The sequence below is a fragment of the Chrysemys picta genome, chromosome 12 (assembly GCF_011386835.1).
Source record: "Chrysemys picta bellii isolate R12L10 chromosome 12, ASM1138683v2, whole genome shotgun sequence".
Taxonomy (NCBI): domain Eukaryota; kingdom Metazoa; phylum Chordata; order Testudines; family Emydidae; genus Chrysemys; species Chrysemys picta.
Window position 1 is genome coordinate 35,333,782 of NC_088802.1, and position 19,284 is coordinate 35,353,065.

Sequence of the window (19,284 nt, forward strand, 5' to 3'; positions counted from 1 at the left end):
AAGGACTCCGGTGCAATAAATTCAGTGTGGGAGCCGAGCCCAGCGGAAGCTGCTTGCTAAGGGAGTTATAATTTCACACATAATCCCGGAGAGATGTTACAGGTTGGGCTGGGCCTCCCTGGCTCCCCGAGGGGTGCTGCAGAAGATTTCCCTTTGGATCAGCTGGGAAAGAGGAGCAGGTCCTACTCGGCCCTGGTGAGCTCAGGTGGAGGGGATATGGAAGCCACACAAGGTAAGGCCACTCCTGAGAGGGAGCCGCGTCCTTCTAGACAGGCAAATACAGCAGCTGGTAGAGAACTGGTACAAAAAGGATGCATTTGATCTCTTTTAACCAGGCGAGTGCTGCATTATGTGTGAGGTCTGCTGGGCCCAGCTAACCCCACTCTAGTGCTCTGCCATGTTTTGATGCAATGCTGGCTTTCTAGAGACATGCTGGTGCTTTGAAGGATATGTTTCACGGCTAGGAGGCTAAAAGCAAGCAGAGATCTTTTATAACAGGTATAGGTGAACTAGTCTGACCCAAATGAGAACCAAGGGACTGGATGGCTCAAGGGATTGCTAATGGGAGACAGGGCTTTGCACCTCTAGGTCCCTGGCTTGGATCTATATTGACAGAGACAGAAATCTGTCTATCATTGGACAGTTGCTCAGTGACGTGTGTGAAATGAGTTGGTAGGCCTCCGTATAATCAAAATCAACACAACAGCTTCTCGCACTCTGCTCTCACTGCCCCCAAGGATACCAAAGGTTGAGCAGACCACACAGACTGAACTCTCCCTTGTCCCAGGTCTTGGATGGGGCATATTGCCGGGAACGATGGGGTGCAATAGGATGAGGAAACTTGCACTACAGCTGCCAATGCTGTACCCACTGAAGCCTAGTTAGTGGGTCCCCAAATTTCCATTTCCTCTTATCACTGCACATCAGGGTTTCTGGCCAGTGATTAGGGCTGAAATAGTCATCTATTTTCCTGACCATCTGAGAATGGGGAAGTAGTGGTGATCCAGAAGCGTCTGGTCTCATGAAAGTCCTTCTGGAGCTTCCCGGCATTAGTTTGTCCTTGAATGTAGATATATTGGAGCAAAATAAAACTTGTGAGCTGAATATATCCTGCTCCTAAAAGTACTGCCTGCCTTCGGTTATACTCCCTCTGTTGTAAGACCCCAAACTCAAATTATATCCTAGATTGGGTCCCATTTTCAGTGAAAGCCATTACTCCATGTATGCTGGTTATATACTGGCTTGTGCTACTGTAGATGTCCTGAAAGGTAAACATTAGAAAATCTATCATCCACCCGAACAACCAGTGCCTGCTTTTGAGTAGGATTATAGCAAAGTTTGCTTTGCGCTGATATTGTAGTGTATAGCAGCCATGCATATAATCCCTACGGAAAAAACCCACCCCCAGAATGCACTGGGAGACTTGATACTTGGGGACAGCTGTTCCCCCTGCATGCGTGTGTTTGTATCAAGTGTCACCATTTTTGTGCATTATGAAATGCAAACGCTGCCATTGGCCTGGTATATTATTCACAAGCTATATATGTAAGATTAATAAGGAAATTGCTGACTACTCATGAGGGCAGCAAGCCAGCTAATTCTTCAGGTGGATTTGGCCAGGGCAAAAAGTTTCCTGTGGAGCGACTTTTTAAAATCAGACTTTTCCATTTGTGTTTCTGCTTCAGAATAGGTGTACACACACACACACACACACAGAACCTATGAACCCGCTGTCACACACACACACACACACACACACCCCATTCAGTTCAAGTGGCTGTTTACATGGGAGATTGATCAGTACAACAGCAATACCTACAGTGGGTACAATTTGGACTGGAGTGGGAGGCTGTAGCCTTGAACACTAGCTATACACATACACAGTCTGAAAGCAGCACATCCAGAACACACTTGGTGAATGCAGTATATTCCATCCCAAAGACTTCCCTGCCAAGGCTGGGCCCAGCCAGTGCAAGTAGAGAATTAATTTGTTCTGCTAATCAACTATATCCTTGCAATTAATAAATTGCTAGCGAAATTCATCCACCTGGAGCCCATTAACATCCCATCATAAAGAGGCTGTAGTTGAGCTCTTACAGCTCTAGGGGAAATACTTCACAAGGTTCTTCTCCGAAGTGCTAGAGTTTAGCCAGTCTCAGCCTTAGGATAAACAGATAGACACTGTATAAACTTGCTGAAATAAAGAACACGTTGGCATCTCCTCAGATGAGTGATCCAGAGAGAGTTCCCTGCCTATGGTGGCTTTTCCCCCTCTTTTGGCTAATACACAGACTCCAGTGCAAAGCCAGACCCATGTGGATTTGAGACCTGTAGCAGGGAGGGTGGAAACAAGGGGCTTCCTTTCTAACATGAGGAGTTTCCCCCAAGATCTTGGTGATCTGTTCAAATTGAGGCTCAGGCTGGCTCCAGTGGGGAGGAAAAAAACCACACACCACACACAAACTCATGAACAGACACCAGGTTTACAAAACGCTGCCTGCTGTGCGTAAGCAGTAAACAGTGAACCAAACAACAACACACCTGAATAGGGGCAGAGAAGGGCTCCTTTTCCAGCAGCCTCTGCCCCCGCATATTCTCTCCTGAAGTGCCTGGAAGCAGCAGGCAGATTGGCAGGAGTTTCCAGCCTCCGAGTAGGACACAGTGACTTCTAGATGCCAATAATTCAGAGATTCGTAGCAGGGTGTCAGGGTACCTACAAGGCAGGACGACACTTTTCATGGGCTTCTGTGGGATTTAGGGGGAGGGGGAGCAGGCGATAGAATTTGGCCCCCTAGCAGGTTTTTGGTGGGTTTCACTCAGCTCCATTGATGCTGGCGGAGGGGCGTACATGACCCTGCATAGCACCGGGCTGACTGACAACGCTCAGTCAACAATAAAGACTAACAAGCTGAATGAAAACTCTAGAGCATGTGGTTGAGCTGCCATTGTTGGGGAATCAATGGGGCCCAGTAACCTGCCTCCTGGCTGCTAAAAAGATCCCTGGCAGGAGGCACCTGCTGCCTGTTATATTTGATTGTGGGGCAATGCTCCTACTGCTCTAGAGCAGGCACTTTCCAGAGTTCCAGTGGGGGCACACGGACCAAAGCATGCACCTTTGGTGGTGAATCCTGCCCCCAGCTCAGAGCCTGATTACACAGACCTGAGCTGGGAAGGGAAGCCAAGTGCTATGGGGTGGGACAGAATCCTCTCCCAATCCATGAGTGACACCACAGCGACTTCAGCAGCTGCCACAACAGTCTCAGGATTGCAGTGGCTCCGGCTGCCAATGCCATGCTCCCACTGCACTGGGGGGAATAGATGGTGGATAAGTAGAGTCCTCTCTGCCACCCCATTTCCCCAGCAAAGCTGTATGCGACTCCCACTGCTCTGTGGAACGGAGCAAGTCCTGCTAAGAAGGCAGGAAGGAGAGTGTGGGGTGAGAGACAGATTGTGGAAGAAATGTTAATCCTTGTTCTTCTGCACTTACTCAAGCATTATCCAAGAACAGACTCTCTTTGGGGACCAGCAGCCAGGCCCCTAACTCTGAAGGGGTCACCTGCCTGGTTTGAGCAAGCTGTACAGCCTGTTTGCACTCCTTTGCTATTGCCTGGCTTTACGTCAGCAGCATTGCGATTTGGATCCAGAAGCCACGTGGCCTTAATTCAATCCATCTCCGGTAACATAAGCAAGGGATGGACTGGTCCAGTCTGCCTGAGAGGCTCAAAGCATCCTGAACTGTCTGGTAGTGCATTTTTGCCCAACAAGGCACAATTCTTTAGAATTCCCCACCAGATAAAAATACAGCCATTCACCAGACACATGAAGAGGAGAGTGGGGAGAGGGAACTGGAGAGGAAGCGGTTAGTGTCTGAGTGGTACAGAGTCCGCAACAGGCATGAGGTATATCCACTGTGGTCTGAACTTGTAGCATATTGTCCTGTTCTATGGCCCAGCCAGTCAGTCCATCCATATACACACCAAGTTTGATTTACCCCTGAGTGGCACAAATTGTTAATTGCCTCAAAGTCAGAGTTTGAGACTTAAAATATTAAGTTTAAGTTTTTAATGTACCTGCCATGCTGCTAAAGGTGCCAGGTACATCTAGGTAGAACACCTGGCGTGCTGCTAAAAAGGCACCAGGTACCCCCAGCGCCAGGTTCTTTCTGTATCATGTTTATTCATGAAGAGGCCATTATTTCACTGGGATATTAATCAATTATGTTGGTTCAGGCGGTTCAGTAAAAAAGCACCTGTGAAAAGGTGAAGATGATGAGAACTGCTCTAGTTCTCCAAACCCAATACAAGAACTTCCTGTTTTGGGCAGAAACATGTTCTTGCTATTTAAATACAAATAGGTTGACTCAAGACTTAGCTGCAGCTGTCAGACAGAATTAAGCACTCTGGCAGATGGTGATGAATTGTGTTGAATAAAGTGTCTGTTCTATGGAAGAGCTCTGTGTAAGTGCGAAAGCTTGTCTTTCGCCAACAGAAGTTGGTCCAATAACAGATATTACCTCACTCGCCTTGTCTTTGTTCTATAGGGCCAGCTGATTCTCCTCAAGTCCCAGTGCTGATCATCTCGGAGGCTGAGACTTGGGACATCGATGCATCCTCTTGCGTGGGCTGTGGACAGTATGTGGATTGGGATAAGATGCCCGAGTTGGATCAGCAGCCAAGCGCTCACAGTCAGAGTCTCACCCAAACCAGCAAAGAGCTGAAAAAGCTGGCAAGAGAAGGCCATTGGGCTACCAACCATGCATTAAGAGCTCGGACTTACCAGCAGATCATTCAGCACATCCCGTGCCGGCTTGTGACCCCCGACGCTCTGGTTTACAGGGATGTCGCAAGCAGGCTGTTTGGAAAGCAGAGTGTGAGCTCCCACCCCTTGCCTGAATTCCTTGGAGGGTGCAGGATGCCCACTTTCTGCCTGACTATGGAAGGTGTAACCGCCGTGAAGAAAATACTCATCTGCCTTGGCAACCTCTTCCCCGACATCACCTACAGCCCAATCCTCCCCGCTGTTGTGGCTCTGCTGCTGCACTACAGTGAAGATGAAGCTCAGTGCTTTGAGAATGTCTCTCGCCTTGTCGCTTGTAATGACTCCCATACCAGCTACATAGACCAGTCCTTCCTGGCCCACCAGGCCTCCTGTATGACTTTTGGGGATCTGGCCAAGAAGCACTGCCCAGCAGCCCACAGATTAATAGCCAGCACCTCTGAGAATGTCTTTGAGGTCTATTCTGAATGGTTGGAGTGGATATTTGGGGACCTTCCATTTGATTACGCTATCCGCGTACTTGATGTGTACCTGCTGGAGGGACAGAAAGTCCTCTACCGGATTGCTCTGGCCTTGCTGAGGCAACACAGGCTCTCGATGACCTCCGGAGAACTGGAAGTGACCAATGTCAAAGGAGATTTGAAGGCTTTCATGCAGAACATTAGGGAACACATGACGGCTGACAAGCTGCTGGAGAGAGCCTTTAGTATTCGGCTGTTCTCCCGCAAGGAAATCTGGCTTCTTCAGATGGCCAACAGGAAAGCACTAGCGGAGAAAGGTGTAACTGTGGTGCAGCGCAGGTAAGACTGATTCATTCACCAGCATAGCCACATGATGTTCCCCACTGCTACTACAAACTCCACCTGGGGAGAGATGGCCATACAAATGCTTGAGAGAATGGGAATGAACAGAAATTCTACAAATTGGGCCAAATTAATTCCTCTCTCCAATGCAATCTGTGCAGCTGCCTCAGAGACGAATTGTCCCTGGAGTAACTAACTGCATGAGGAACAAGTGGCACTCAGAAAACAGCAGTACTCGCTGGTTCTTCTTTTTTTGATGAAGGGAAAGAAATTAAATAAAGGAGAAATTGCTGAATTGGGACACACACACACACACACACTTACTTGCAGGCCTTGTTAACTAGAATACCTGATTAGCAGAAACCACATTTTTAACAGTAATGCTGGTGTTTGGGGACTTTCAGAGCCCACCATAATGGAGGGCTGGAGTATGGAGTCAGAAAGAAATGCCATCTGCACTGAGAAAGGAACTAAGCTTGACTGGGACAGCTACAAGGGGCAGCCCAGTGAGCGTGTTTGGCATGGAAGGAGCAGACAGGAACAGGCAGTTGTGAGGCAAGTCACACACCCTGTGATGTTACACAGCTATGGAGAGACTGAGAATGGCTCTTAGGGAAGCAAACACAGAGCACCACAATGAATCCAAAACTCACGAGGTAACTAAGCACCACAAAATCAACGGACGGTGTCCCTATTAAACAGAACCACCATGGCCGTCAAGCAGCAGTCACGGCTATTAAGTAAAATGGCACTTAAATAAGTTCCCTGGGAGCATAGGTGTAGTTTAGCATCTATTTTGGCGGGGAGTAGCTTCAGTCAGGCCAATAGGGCCACATATGGGGGAGGGAGGCGCAAATTCCACAGGTGCCAAGGCTTGCCGTTTGAGGGGGGCAAATTAGCAATGCCCCCTCTGTTACCCCCCACCTCCCAACTATGTGCATGCCTGGGAGATGTCCCCAATCAAGTACATTTCCTGTGAAAGTGTCTCCTATTTAACCAGCATGCACTGTACTAATATCAGTGAAGGGCTAAGGACATTGGTGCCTAGTATGTGCTATGACAAACACATACAGCTCTGCCCGGGCTTCTCAGCCTGACCTGCAGCACTCTGCTATTCCAGATGGTGACCCACACAGACCAGTTGATGCATCTTATACCCAACCTGCCAGTGCCATCCCGAGGGTGACCAGATAACAAGTGTGAAAAATCAGGATGGGGGTGGGGGATAATAAGCATCTATTTAAGACAAAGCCCCAAATATCGGAGCTATAAAGCTGGGACATCTGGTCACCCTAGCCATCCCTTCTGCCTGGCTTGGGACCCCACCGAGGTCTGTCAATGCTGCCCTCAGCCCCCATGCACAATCATCTGCTGCTACATTGATGAGCATTTTGGTTGATTACTGTTAATCGTTAAGGCTGCAGCAGCACGCAAGGGCTCCAGTCAGGATCAGGACCCCATTGTGGTAGGTGCTGGACAAACATGGTGAGACAGCCTCGGCCCCTTTGCAGGACCTAGCACAACGAGGCCCAAGATTGGGGCTCCCAGCAGCTATTGCAATATTAATTTATTAATAACAGGGAGTTTCCAATCTAAATGACACAAGAAAAGCTGAAGCACTGGGGACTAGGTTATAACTTAATAAGTGCCTGTGTCTGCCATTTTTTAGATACACCATGGTCTTGAACTACCAAAAGCGAAGGTAGCTCTGCGCCTCTGAAATCTTTCCTCCCTCCCACAGGCAGCTGTTCCACCTGGCAGTAGACATGCTGAATTTCAGCTCCGCCATTGTAACTGCTCAGGAGATGCGCATCGTGTGGTCCTGGATTCCTGAGAGATTCTCCCTATTCCCACCTGTCCTGTTATTCTCCACCTCAGAAAACGGATACAGCCTGCAAAGGTACAGGGACAACTGCAAAATTAGAGATAATGGACCAGATCCTTAGGTGATATAAATAGGCATAGCCCCTTTGTAGCAGTGCAGACTCACCCCTGCGGCACCTCCTGCTGGTCATCTCAGGGAATCAGCTCTGCCAGCCTTGAAGCACCCTCTGCAAGCCAGTGATCCGCCTTGCCGCTGGCCCCGTGTCCCTCACAGGACCCCGGTGCCCCTTTATCTGGGGTGCTGCCCCCTGGCAGTATCCCCCTCAGTCTCAGGGTCTCCCCTCCCCAGGGAACCCCCACCCCCTATCCCCACCTCGCCTCAGTCATAGGCTACTGCCAGTCACCAACTCGCCCCCTAGGGCAGACTGCAGTGTCAGCCACTCAACATAGGCAAGGTTGGGTCTGGATCTGCTGCCTCTCTCTGCAACCCAGTGCCTCTATAGGGCCTTGGACAAGGTCCTGCAGCCTGAGGAATTGCCAGCCTGGAGCTCCCCAGCCTTGCCTCACTTCTAGGCACCCTGAGCTTCCTAGCAGCCAGGCCCCTCTCTCTCTGAAGGCAGAGAGAAACTTTTGAGCTCCTGGCTCCCAGCCTTTTTATACAGGACAGCTGTGGCCTGATTGGGGTGTGGCCCAGCTGTGGCCGCTTCCCCAATCAGCCCAGCTTTTAGAGCTGCAGCCCTCTTTCAGGGCTGATTTCAAGCCCCTCAGGGCAGGAGCGGGCGTCCACCCCGCTACACCCATCAACGTCAATGGCACTACACTGATTTACACCAGTGGAGGATCTGGCCCAATATGTTTAGCCAAGGAAAGGAAATAATATCTGAGCAGGTTCCTAAGACAGATGGTCTGTTGGATGAACTTCCCTGAGGCCCATGGCATAGATAGCTTGACAAAGGTTTCTGTAGAGTCCCTCCTTTCTAAATCTTAAACCCACATATTCCGTTCGATGGCTGTTTTACCTGACGTGCAATGAGTTTGGTGGGTCTCAGTCCAATCCATTGGGGACAGGTGTCTACAGCACAAAACCACCATCACTATCATCCTTGCTGGGGACAGGCCAAGGACTGAATGGGTCATGAAGACTGAACTCAGTTCTCTCTCTCTAGAGATGGTCCCTCTAGGTCAAGGTTGAGGCATGTTAACAGGGGATGTGTCTGGAGCTGTGAGTCCATGTATAAGGAATAAAAGCTCCTTTTGCCCTTGGAGTTTGTTAAGTATGAACCTTGGGAACAAGCCTGTCCTGCTCCTCCTCCCCTGAGCAAGCATGTACTGGGCACAGCAATCCCTGGTCTGTGTTCTGCCCCCTCCATCCTTCCAGCAGAGGAAGTAAAGTCTCATACTCCAAACTGCTGTTTGCTTCATGTGGCTATGGCTTCTGCTGAGCCCTCCGTAGCTGGCAGTGTTAGAGGACCAGACACGCAGTGACCACAGTGACGAGCAGGGTGTAAATGCCTGCACAGACAGACGGGCAGTCAGACATTGCTCCTGCTCTCTGATCCATCTTATGGAAGCAGCACAGAACAAATGGCAATTGGTGAACTTCACCATCACCTCTCCAGTTTGAAAATTAGCAAATATTTGAGCGTTACACGGGTTCCCCAGCCCCGATCCAACAGGTAGTGGAGCCCCTGGGACTCTTCCCATCAATTGTAATGGGCTTGTGAATGAGGATTTCCAACCCCTCCTTTCACTCCAGTGACAGCCAGTGCCCAGGCACTGATCGTCCCCTCTGGGCTCCTGCTCACATTTCTCTGCCAGGCTCAGAACTTGCTTTCCCTCCCCTTGGCCTGTGCAGCTGCAGCGTGTCCTAAGAACAAGAGAGGGCGCCTGCAGCACAGGATGCGAAGGCAGCAGCCTTCAATGCATGGCAGGGAGTCGCGCTGGAATGTCAGCTTGCAGACAGGGCACAGCTCCTGTCCCCACAATGCTTCATAATAAAAGGCAGTTCCTGTGTGTTCCTGGTTCCCAGAGGCGCCTTCTCCAGGGCAGAAGAGAATGTAAAACACTGGGGCAGCCAAGCCCAGACTGAGATTGCCAAAGGGACCAGCTAATAGCAGTAGCTGCACTACAAGTGCTAGATAGGCACAGGACTTACTGATCCTGTCATTACTGAGTGCTTGCAAACAACATTGACTTCATTTAACCTAGTCTTTCTTCCTTTCTTTCTCATGATTTTATATCCTCCCACATCTTCCAGTCCTTCTTCCTCCAAAGATCTTCAGTTACTGCCCCCCTTCCAAAAATAATCGTCTTCCTTACAATAATCTTAGACTAGATGACCCTTACGGTCCCTTCTAATCCTATGATTCCCCCTCCACTCCACTCTGGGGCTTGTGTAGACACAAGAGTTGCCCCAGGAGAGCTGACACTGACTTAGCTAAACCAACCATAAGTGTGTGAAGTCACATTGCATTAGGGCCTGCACCGGTGCACCCCACACTGCATTTGAAGCCATGGGTGAGATTTTCAGAAGCATTCAGTGCTGACCTAACTCTTCTGATGTCAGTACTCCCATTGACTTGGAGTTAGGACAGTGTGGAATGCTTTTGAAACACCCACCCCATGCATCTACACAGCGTCAATCGCAGCACATTGCAGTATGGATAGGCATCTTAGGTTACCTTCCGCTGCTTCCCAGATCACAGCATTCAGAGCCAGTTTTGCAGCAGATTGTGGGGCTCCCTGATTGAGGACCCCATCAAACCCAAGTCGTGAGTGCTGGGCTACGGCACCACATTTGGGATTCCTGCCCGGGCTGCTCACAAGTGCAGGGCTTCTGGACTTGGGTTTTGTTTTTTGTTGATTTTTGGGGGGGTGGAAAGGTGGTGGGGGGCATTGGATAAAAGGGCATTTAAAGACTTCTTTGGATAAAAGAAACCAAAGAATAATTACATGAGATGGGCAAACACTCATGTTGGTACATTTGCTTCAGCTAAAACTGAGATGCCACTTTCATTAGCAACCCTTGTCTCATCTTAGACAATCAGGCCACGCTTGCTTCTCAACACAGGACAGCTAAAGTAGAATATATTGTATATTTAGCAACCTTGACGAGGTTCCTCTAGTATCTTAAGGCACGTACTGCTCCTTTTTTACTCCTCTTTCCTTTCCCTTAAGTGTTTGCTACAAAAAGGCCATGCTTCTTCTTAACTGCATGTAGCAAGGGGTGATTGTGAAATTATTTATTTATGCAGGTTTCACAGTTTAGACAAAAAGCAAACTGTGGCCCTCTGGCATTGGAGAGTTTGGCCACTGATCTCAGCAGGATCCGGCCTTTTATTCTGATCTTGGTTAGCATGGGGTAAACTGGATCGAATGGGGTTACACCAGAGCAGAATGGCTGTAAAATCAGAGTCAGGCCCTGATTTTATATCCCTCCCTTTCCAGCAGGTGCTATTTTTATGCTCTCCACCAAAACCCTGGTTAAATGGAATTAACATGTTCTACGGCGCGCTCGCTGCTCCTTTAGTGTTTAGATCAGTCAGCCAAATCAAAAGGGAGGGGAGGCTCTCTGTGTCAGCATACAGACATGGAGCTGATACTGTGCTCCTAAATGAGCCCTTGAATGATGGCAATGGGTTGGTTCTGGCTCCCACTCCGTGCCTGTTCCCAGGCTGCAAATAACACGCAAGGGGCTGGGGAAGACTTCAGTGGATGCAGGAGTAGTGCAGGGCCAACATAATTGGTCCTCTGCCACCCACCCTCGCTAATCTCAGCAGGGAGGGCATGCTGGGGGCATGGAAGGGAAGTATATGTAGTGTCAGGACCACAGCTATGGGGGCACAGGTCAAGGCCAGAGCCTGGGCTGGAGGGGACTTGATAACATGGTCCAAGATCAGTCTAGAGGGTCAAGGCCAGAAGCAGCAATCCATACCAGTGTCATGCTCTAGGATCGGGTCAGAGATGAGGTCCACAAGCTGCATCAGGTCAAGGCCAAGCGAGTCAGATGAAGTAGCATTAGTGGAATCGAGGCAGGGCGAGGCATCAAGAGTGAAGCAGGGGAGCAGGAGTGAGGCCAGGTATCGGGGCAGGGGCAGGAACCAGGCAAGGTATCTGGATTGCATAACAGAATCTGTTTTCAGCAGCAAGCCATGGATCCACCACAGACAGGCAGCCTCCAGGTGTTTTCCCTAGGCCTTAAATAATGCACCTGGGCCAATCAGGGAATGTGTTCAACTCCATCAGTCAGGACCTGCTTGGACAGGACATCCAGTGGTGCTTGAACCCGTAGGGCTCACAGGCTGCCATTCCCCACTTTGCCAGAGCTGTTGGGTGGCAGCCTGGACATGGCAGGAACCAGCAGGCCTGAGGTTCCAGACAGACCTGTGGATCCTCTCACGTAGTGCTTCATGCTATGGAGATCCTGTGCGGCAGTGCAGCCGCTCTGACTCACACTGGGGACGTGCTGAAATCCCGACAGTCCCAAGGTGGCCTAAAGCCTCCAGACCTGAGGAAAACACAGGGCAGAATCTGGCCCAACGGGCGCTCCAGGGGCACAAGCACTACAGAATCTCAGACTCGTAACATTTAAGAAAAACATCCAGGTTAAAACAAAGCTTGCACTGCAACCACACCACCCAGTTCAGTCTTTTCATTCTAAGCCTGGGAATCGAGGTAAGGATGCTTGGTGAGATTTTATGTCTGGATTTAGCTGAACAATTACCTGCTTCGCTGAGCAAAACTTATGGCTTTAGCTACTTCCTCAGTTACTACACCAACACACAAGTTGCTGGAGCTAAATGATGAACTGCTTCTGCCACTCCCCCTTTATGAGTTTGCACAGGCAGGCTGTTTAACATAACAATAGAGCAGCTATTGTTTTCCTCAATCTTTTACAGGTTGCTGTGGCTTGCTGTATTTGAAACAGGTTCTCTGAATCCCTAACCAAAGAGATCCTGGGCCAAGTGCTTCCGTACAAGCTAAATCACATGGGTTCTGTCGAGGATGAGTAAAGCCCTTGGGTTGTAAATGCTAGTAGTGTAAAGCAAGGGTGCCTGATCCCCCACAATATACCACCACCACCTCCAGGATAGCAATGGAAACCCCTGTAAAAGCCAGACAGGGAATTACACAAGCTGCAACCCACAGAGAGGAAGTGATGGGAAAAATGTAAGGAAGGACCGTCTAAGAATGGGGGCGTGGCCTTGGAGAAAGGGGGAGGGGCAACTCATCTGGAATCACACTGTACAGAAAGAGCTAGAACACATCAATTCAAAGTCTGTATCCATCAATGCAACCCTGGTCATCAGTAACTCTTACGGATCTAAAGTGCCATCATGTGTGCTGGGCCCAGCAATTCCAGGACCAGAGGTCCTTGCTACCTTCTCTTGCAGTGCATGAAAATGGCTCCTGATCTAGAGGCTCGCGTAAGTACTCTGCAACCCCCTCCTTCCTTGCTGCTCTCTCCCTTCCTCCTCTGGCTGCTTTACTTCTCTGTCTCTCTCTCCTTCCAGGCCGGCTGGCAAAGAGGCTCTCTTGTTCTCCTCTCCTGAACTGAAACCCTTGCTCCGCCAGCTACATGCTGTGGTGAGGGCTTCCAAAGCCAGGACTCTGTTCCTGGCTCTGATACTATCCATTTGTGACCTTAATCAGTCTGTGGCTGTTTCCACAGCTGAGAAATGGGGGTGACAATGAATGGGTGTAAAATGCTTTGAGGTGAAAGGTGCAATTCTACATACAGACCGAGCTCCCTCTTGCTGACCACCCCACTGCAGAGGGAGGAGCCTTCACCTCCAGGCAGCTGTGCAGGATAAAATGCTCTCCTATTTTCCTACAGCGTAAACAGGACAGGCAGCCGGAGGTGGGGAGGAGAGGGCATCAGACATGGCTCGGAAGGGAAATCCGGTTACTGGGGAAGGGAAACCAAATGGCAGGGAAACTGCGGGCTGACAGCCACCATAATCAACGCTGCTGGGAAAGCAAGCAAACTGCTGGGACCCAGAGCACTTTGGGGAGGGGCTGGACACATCACATCCAATTTGCTGCCACATCAAGGGGCCAGACAGTGGAATGACAAGGGACTGTTTAACTCCCCTGAAGGGTCTGTAGCCCCATCTCTGTGAGCCCCTGTGAATGTGACGGCGATGGTGGCTCTCTAGGAAGTCCTGCCCATACATGTGATGGAGCAACAAATGCAGAATGGCAGAGGGCAACTGATACCTAACACCCCTCTGGCAAGGAGCTAACAAGGGACTCTGGCTCAGTGCTCTAGAAGAAGGTGAACTCCCCCAACCCCATGGTCCTGCCAATCTGCCCTAACAGAAATTCCTTCTGATCCCTAATCCCAAGGATCAGTTTAATACTGTGCCAATGATCAGGAATCTCTGCAGTTAGACATCTGGGGACAGATGACTTCCTGTATCACCTCAGGTCTATCTCATCCAACACCCTACCTCCAGCAATGCCCAATAGCTGATACTTGAAAAGAACGTGAAAAACCCTATGACACACCTGGCTGATAGTGCAGGAGGGGGAAATTCCCCCTGAACCCTTCTCGGGACCAGCTGATGTCCTACAGCAGGAGATGTAATCACCTGAATTATATCACCATGCAGAGATACAGATGGCATTACTGGCACAGAAATGAGGCATCTCTCTATGGTGAGAGAGCCACCATCGCCGTCACATTCACAGGGGCTCACAGAGACTAGTCTGTTGTTGCTGGGTAAGACAGCTGCAGGTGGGGCCCTGCCTGAAGGGAGCGACAGCCAGGTAAAATCTTTTTGTCTTTTGCACCTGATCTGGGACCCAGCAGTGTTTTTTGCGAGGCCAGGAGTGACCCTGTCACAATCATGTTCTAATACCTGAAGGAGTCAGACAAAGAAGCACTTAGGAGGAAATGTTAGGCCACAACCATGTGCTGGGTGTATTATATTTATATCCCGCTTTGCAAAGGCCAGTGACGAGGAATGTGCCAACCTGCTGGGCTCTCTACCCAGTAATCCTAGGGTAAGCTGCCAAAGCACCTCTCTCTCTCGTCAGTTTCAAACTCAAACTGATACACTTTCTTTGTTGTCACCTGCAGGTTTTACTCATGCTGTGAAGGTTACGAACCAACAGTACTGCTCATAAAAACGACCCAGGGGGAAGTAAGTATTTCCCAAACACTGAAGAGTGCTGTGAGTGTGTCCCAGCTTCTGATTGGTCTGGGGAGAAATGCATAGGAGGGTAGCCATATGCTGCACCAGCTTTGGTAAACAGAGGCTAGGAATGGGCGACCGGGGATGGATTGCTTGATTACCTGTTCTGTTCATTCCCTCTGGTGCACCTGGGATTGGCACTGTCAGAAGACAGGATTCTGGGCTAGGTGGGTCTTTGGTCTGACCCAGTATCGCTGTTCTTGTGTTCACACTTATTCGGGAATCGGGATAGTTATACTGGAATAACTGGGCTGTCCCATTGCCTTCTGTGGGTTTGCACCGACAGTACTGATTGGAACTTTGTAACCCACCCCACTGAAGGTGTACAAGGAGGAAGAGATTCCATCCCCCTCTCCTATAGGTGAGCTGGCCCTGCAGGGCTAATAAGATTTAAAATTTATATTAGTCGCTAAAACTAAAGTAGTGACCCTGGATCCACATATGGGGCAGATCAGGTGAGTGAGAAGGGACCATTTTTACTTAGGCTCTGTCTACACTGGCACTTTTGTCGCTAAAACTTTTGTTGCTCATGGGTGTAACACCCCTCCCCCCCCCCGAACGACAAAAATTTTAGTAACAAAAAGCGCCAGTGTGGACAGCACTTTGTGGGTGGGAGCTGCACTCCCATCAATGAAGTTACTGCCCCTTACAACAACATGGCTGCAGCGGTACAGCCGTGCCGTTGTAAGGCGCACAGTGTAGGTATAGCCTTAGTTTCCTATGTGTAGAATTGCACTTTTGGGGAAAATGCTGCCCTCAGAGCCACACAGGGGACTTCAGTTCTGATCTGCTGCTCTCGAAATTCCCACATCAAGGTACTCAAAGGAATGTGTGTGTAAATTTACTTTTACCACCCCCGCCCTCACCCCTGCTCGCCAGCCTGTCATTTTCAGGATTCACTCTTCGTAATGCTTTTCCTGCTGGACTGAGTCATGAACTCCAAACTGTTCTTCTTACTCTCTCCTTCAAGGTGTGTGGTGCGTTCCTCTCTTCTGACTGGAATGAAAGGAAAAAGAGTGGGGGAACGTCCAGCTTCTTTGGAACAGGGGAATGCTTTGTTTTCAGCGTAAGTCTGACTGTTTCCTGGTGTATCTTGTTTATGGTTTGTATATTTTAAAGGTTGCTTGAGGTTTTTGTTACCCCTTGTAGAATTCAGATAGCACAGCAGGCAGGTACTAGAGACAATTCGCCAGTGCTCCTCAGTCTTGATAGAAGAGAATGCAGGGGAACACAGAAATCCCTATGTCAGGTCAGATCCATCCAGCTCAGTTTCGTCTCCATTCCACTATCCCGAGTCTAGTCCATGCTTCTCGGTGCAATAAACCCTGCAGTGTAAGGTGCAGTGTAGCTTGTTGGAGCTGCAGCAGGCTCCTGCCAAACCCGGAGACCCTCAGTGGTACTCTGTCATAGTTAGTGTTAGCAGCACCTCTGACCCCTCTCTGCATCCCCACAGGTGTCTCTGCATCCCCACAGGTGTCAGCCCTCGTGCCTTTACCTCTCCTGGGGCGGAATTCTCACAGCCTCAGACCAGCCCTGGGCTATCAGCCTTTCCCAGCAGGTTTGCCTGGGTTCAGTGCCTGCAGTTCTTCCCTTTGGGAGCTTTGCTTCGTGGGGTATATAGTTACCAGAAAGTCTGCTTACACCAGAGCAGCCTTCTTAAAACACAGGTCGGTTTAATCTTAACAGTAGGAATAAAACATAACGAGAGAAAAGGGACCATCAGAGAACAAAAGATCTGCAGGCATGTCTATCTTCCTGGAGCCCAGCCCCCTGTGATGGGAGCCGAGGACAGTCTAGCTTCTTCACAGTGGCGGTGCTAGGCCATTGCAAACCACGCAACCACAGAGGGCTCAGAGGCAGCGAGGGACCCTAAAGCTCAGACTGGCCCATGAGGGCTTTCCATTTGGCCTGCCAGGTGTCCACTACTCCTTCTTGCTCCCTCTGGGGGCTCTGCTGTAAGGATGGCCCCATTACCCAGCTGTAGCTCCACCCAAGGCTCAGTATTCCCACGCTGATCTGCCTCTGAGCCCCCACCCTGGAGGACGCCCTGTAGCTGGGAGTGAAAGGGGCCACCTGGCAGCCAGGGAGTGCAAGAGCTGGAACTGCCAGGAGCCTGGAGCCAGCTGCAGCCAGATAGCAGGACTGTCTTTACAGTGGTGCCCCCAGCAGGGAACAGGAAGGAACAGCTGATGCCCAGTGAGCCAAGCAGTAGGCCCTTGCTGGTGTCTCTGGCCCTTTTCTCTCTCCTGGCCAGGCAGAGGGGATCAGGGAGCAGACTCAGATGTGGATCTGCGCAGGGATGCTGCAGCCTGGGAGCAGGGAGGGGAGCCAGCTGCTGGGAGCTCAGGGCAGAGCCACAGCTGAGTAACTGGACTGCCAGGACAGCAGAGCCCCCAGCTGGGAGCAGGATCTGAGCACAGGCAGGGGAAGAAGGGGGACAGGACCAGCTCTGGAGGGAGTCACCCACTGCTTCCCTGGGCCTCTCCTGGCACCCCAATTGTTCCCAGTCCCAGAACAGAGCTTTGCCGGGGCCGGAGGCCCCCAGAGAACAAACACCGCCATTGCTTCTTCAACTCTCCACTGGGGGTCTCTGTGTGTGAGAACCGTTTTTCAGCAGCAACTGCCTCCCGTCCCTAGAGAGAGTCTTTTAATCCAGCCAGAAGTCCTTCATCTCAATTTCCCAAACTCGGACTCCCGTCCCCTTGACAAACTGGTCTGGTGAGCTCAGCAGGGGATGGGAGGAAGACCACCAGTGGGAATGGCTTTTGCATCATCCCTTAAGTGTTGGCAAATGGGTGGCTATCTGAAGTCATAGTACACTTTCCTGCCTATGTGCAGTCAGCCTCCTCTTGAATTAACCTCATATTCAGACAGTAAGACCCTATAGAACAATCAGACAAAACCATGTAGTATCATGAACTGTTAGCTGCCCCACTTCCCTCCAGAGCTGGAGTCCTTCCAGCCTAACCAGGAGATCCCCCCAGTGGTACCACAACTACCCTACACTGTAGTGACATTATTGGTGGAGTTTAGCACTAGTAAGCCCTAATGACCAGCCACCGCTGATGGACCTACCTCTAATATCCACCTGAGCAGCCAACCAAACCACCCCACAGGACATCATCCATAGCAGAAGGATTTGGAAGGCTATGCTGCCCATGTGTTGCCTTTGTTTTAAAGGTACGCCCTGAAATGGAGAGATACGAGTGGGTGTTCATCAAGAAACCAGAGCTGACCAAAGCAGTGCCGCGCTCCCCACGCCAGCGCCTTCCTTCTCCCGCCTCCCCTGTCCTCAGCACATCTCCTCCTGGTGGCCACTTAGCCAGTTCAAACCATCTGACTGTGCCCGTGTTTCAGAGGGCTAAAGGTCGCCTCTCCCCATACCTGGCAATCAGACACTTCCTCCTGCCTTCGAAAACAGCCTCCATGTTCATGTCCGGGACTCGGGAAGGAATCATTATCGGTAACTATGCTACCATTACACACCTGCATACACTCCCAAGAGAGACCATTGCCCCAAAGCACTGTGAGCCAGACTGTAATCTACACACAGCCTTCAGAAGGGACAGGACGGAGCTGCACCACTTTGCTCCTGAGAGGACAGCGGGAAGGTACATGCTAAACCATCCCTTAGGATGCTGCAGCCTGATCTCCTCTCCATGGCTGGCTAGCACTACTGGCTGATGTGGCATGCATGGGGCAGAGTAGATCCCTCCTTTGCATGATTTGCACCCTCCTGGTTGCTACTATGGAGCAGTGGCTGCACTTGGGGAAGCACAGGGACTGCAGTGGTGTCTGGTACTTGTGTGTGAGCGTACGGTCTGGAACACCCTGCACAAGTGCCAGCTGAAGCTTAGCCCTTTGTGTATTTTGTACGTAAAGCAGCAGGAAGACGTGAATGTAAAAATTCCATCAGTGACTTTGTAACGATTCCTGACTGCGCCATTAGCTACATCATACACTTAGAGCATTGGGGATTAAACCCAGGAGTCTTGTGCCTTATGCAACTCCACATGACTTCAGCAAACTTACACCAAGGATGCATGAAGCTTGCTGTCTCCATAAGACAGGCATCTATCACTTCAGCTACAGAAGAATCTCCATGAGCTGTTAGCAGCAGTAAGACATTTATGCTATGAAGGCCAGCCACGAGGGGGCAGTCTGCTGCAGACACACTAGCCTGTACCTTACAGCATGTTGGGCACCAAAAGTAATGCTGCATTTGGCATGCACTCCAATTTAAGAAGCATTAATGTTTCATTACCCTTGCAATCAGACGTAGGAGTGAAACTGAGGCCAAATATGGTGTCTGTGAATTCAAGATTATGTTTTGCCGAGTCTCCTCCCAGTTTAATAATTTAGACTGGGCTACTCAGGCAATCCCTTGTACTGCCTGTACTGTCAGCTTCCCCATGAGGTAACTCTTACAGAAGCTACTGTATGAGAGAGAGACGACTTCCAGTTTAGCATAAACGGCAGTGGACCATATCAAAGGTGACCAGATAGCAAGTGTGAAAAATCAGGACACTTTTTTGGGGGGGAGGAGGGATTGTTGCCTATATAAGACAAAGCCCCTAAAATTGGGATGTCTGGTCACCCTGACCATAGCAGACCAAGGTCTCTCCCATCTCCAGCTGTACAGAATGGTCAAGGAGAAATAAAGCTGTAGCAGCTGAGACTTA

The 19,284-nt window shown here is 50.2% G+C and overlaps 1 protein-coding gene across 1 annotated transcript in view; it reads left to right on the plus strand.

The window, feature by feature from the left end:
• LOC101935828 (TBC1 domain family member 24-like) overlaps positions 1 to 19,284 on the plus strand; it is a 24,150-nt gene continuing 4,866 nt past the window's right edge. The window contains exons 1-6 of the mRNA XM_005297665.4: positions 1 to 232; positions 4,541 to 5,576; positions 7,321 to 7,479; positions 14,488 to 14,551; positions 15,573 to 15,668; positions 17,783 to 18,065. Of these exons, the coding sequence (XP_005297722.1) occupies positions 94 to 232; positions 4,541 to 5,576; positions 7,321 to 7,479; positions 14,488 to 14,551; positions 15,573 to 15,668; positions 17,783 to 18,065 (1,777 nt within the window). The 5' untranslated portion in view covers positions 1 to 93. The remainder of the gene's footprint in view (positions 233 to 4,540; positions 5,577 to 7,320; positions 7,480 to 14,487; positions 14,552 to 15,572; positions 15,669 to 17,782; positions 18,066 to 19,284) is intronic.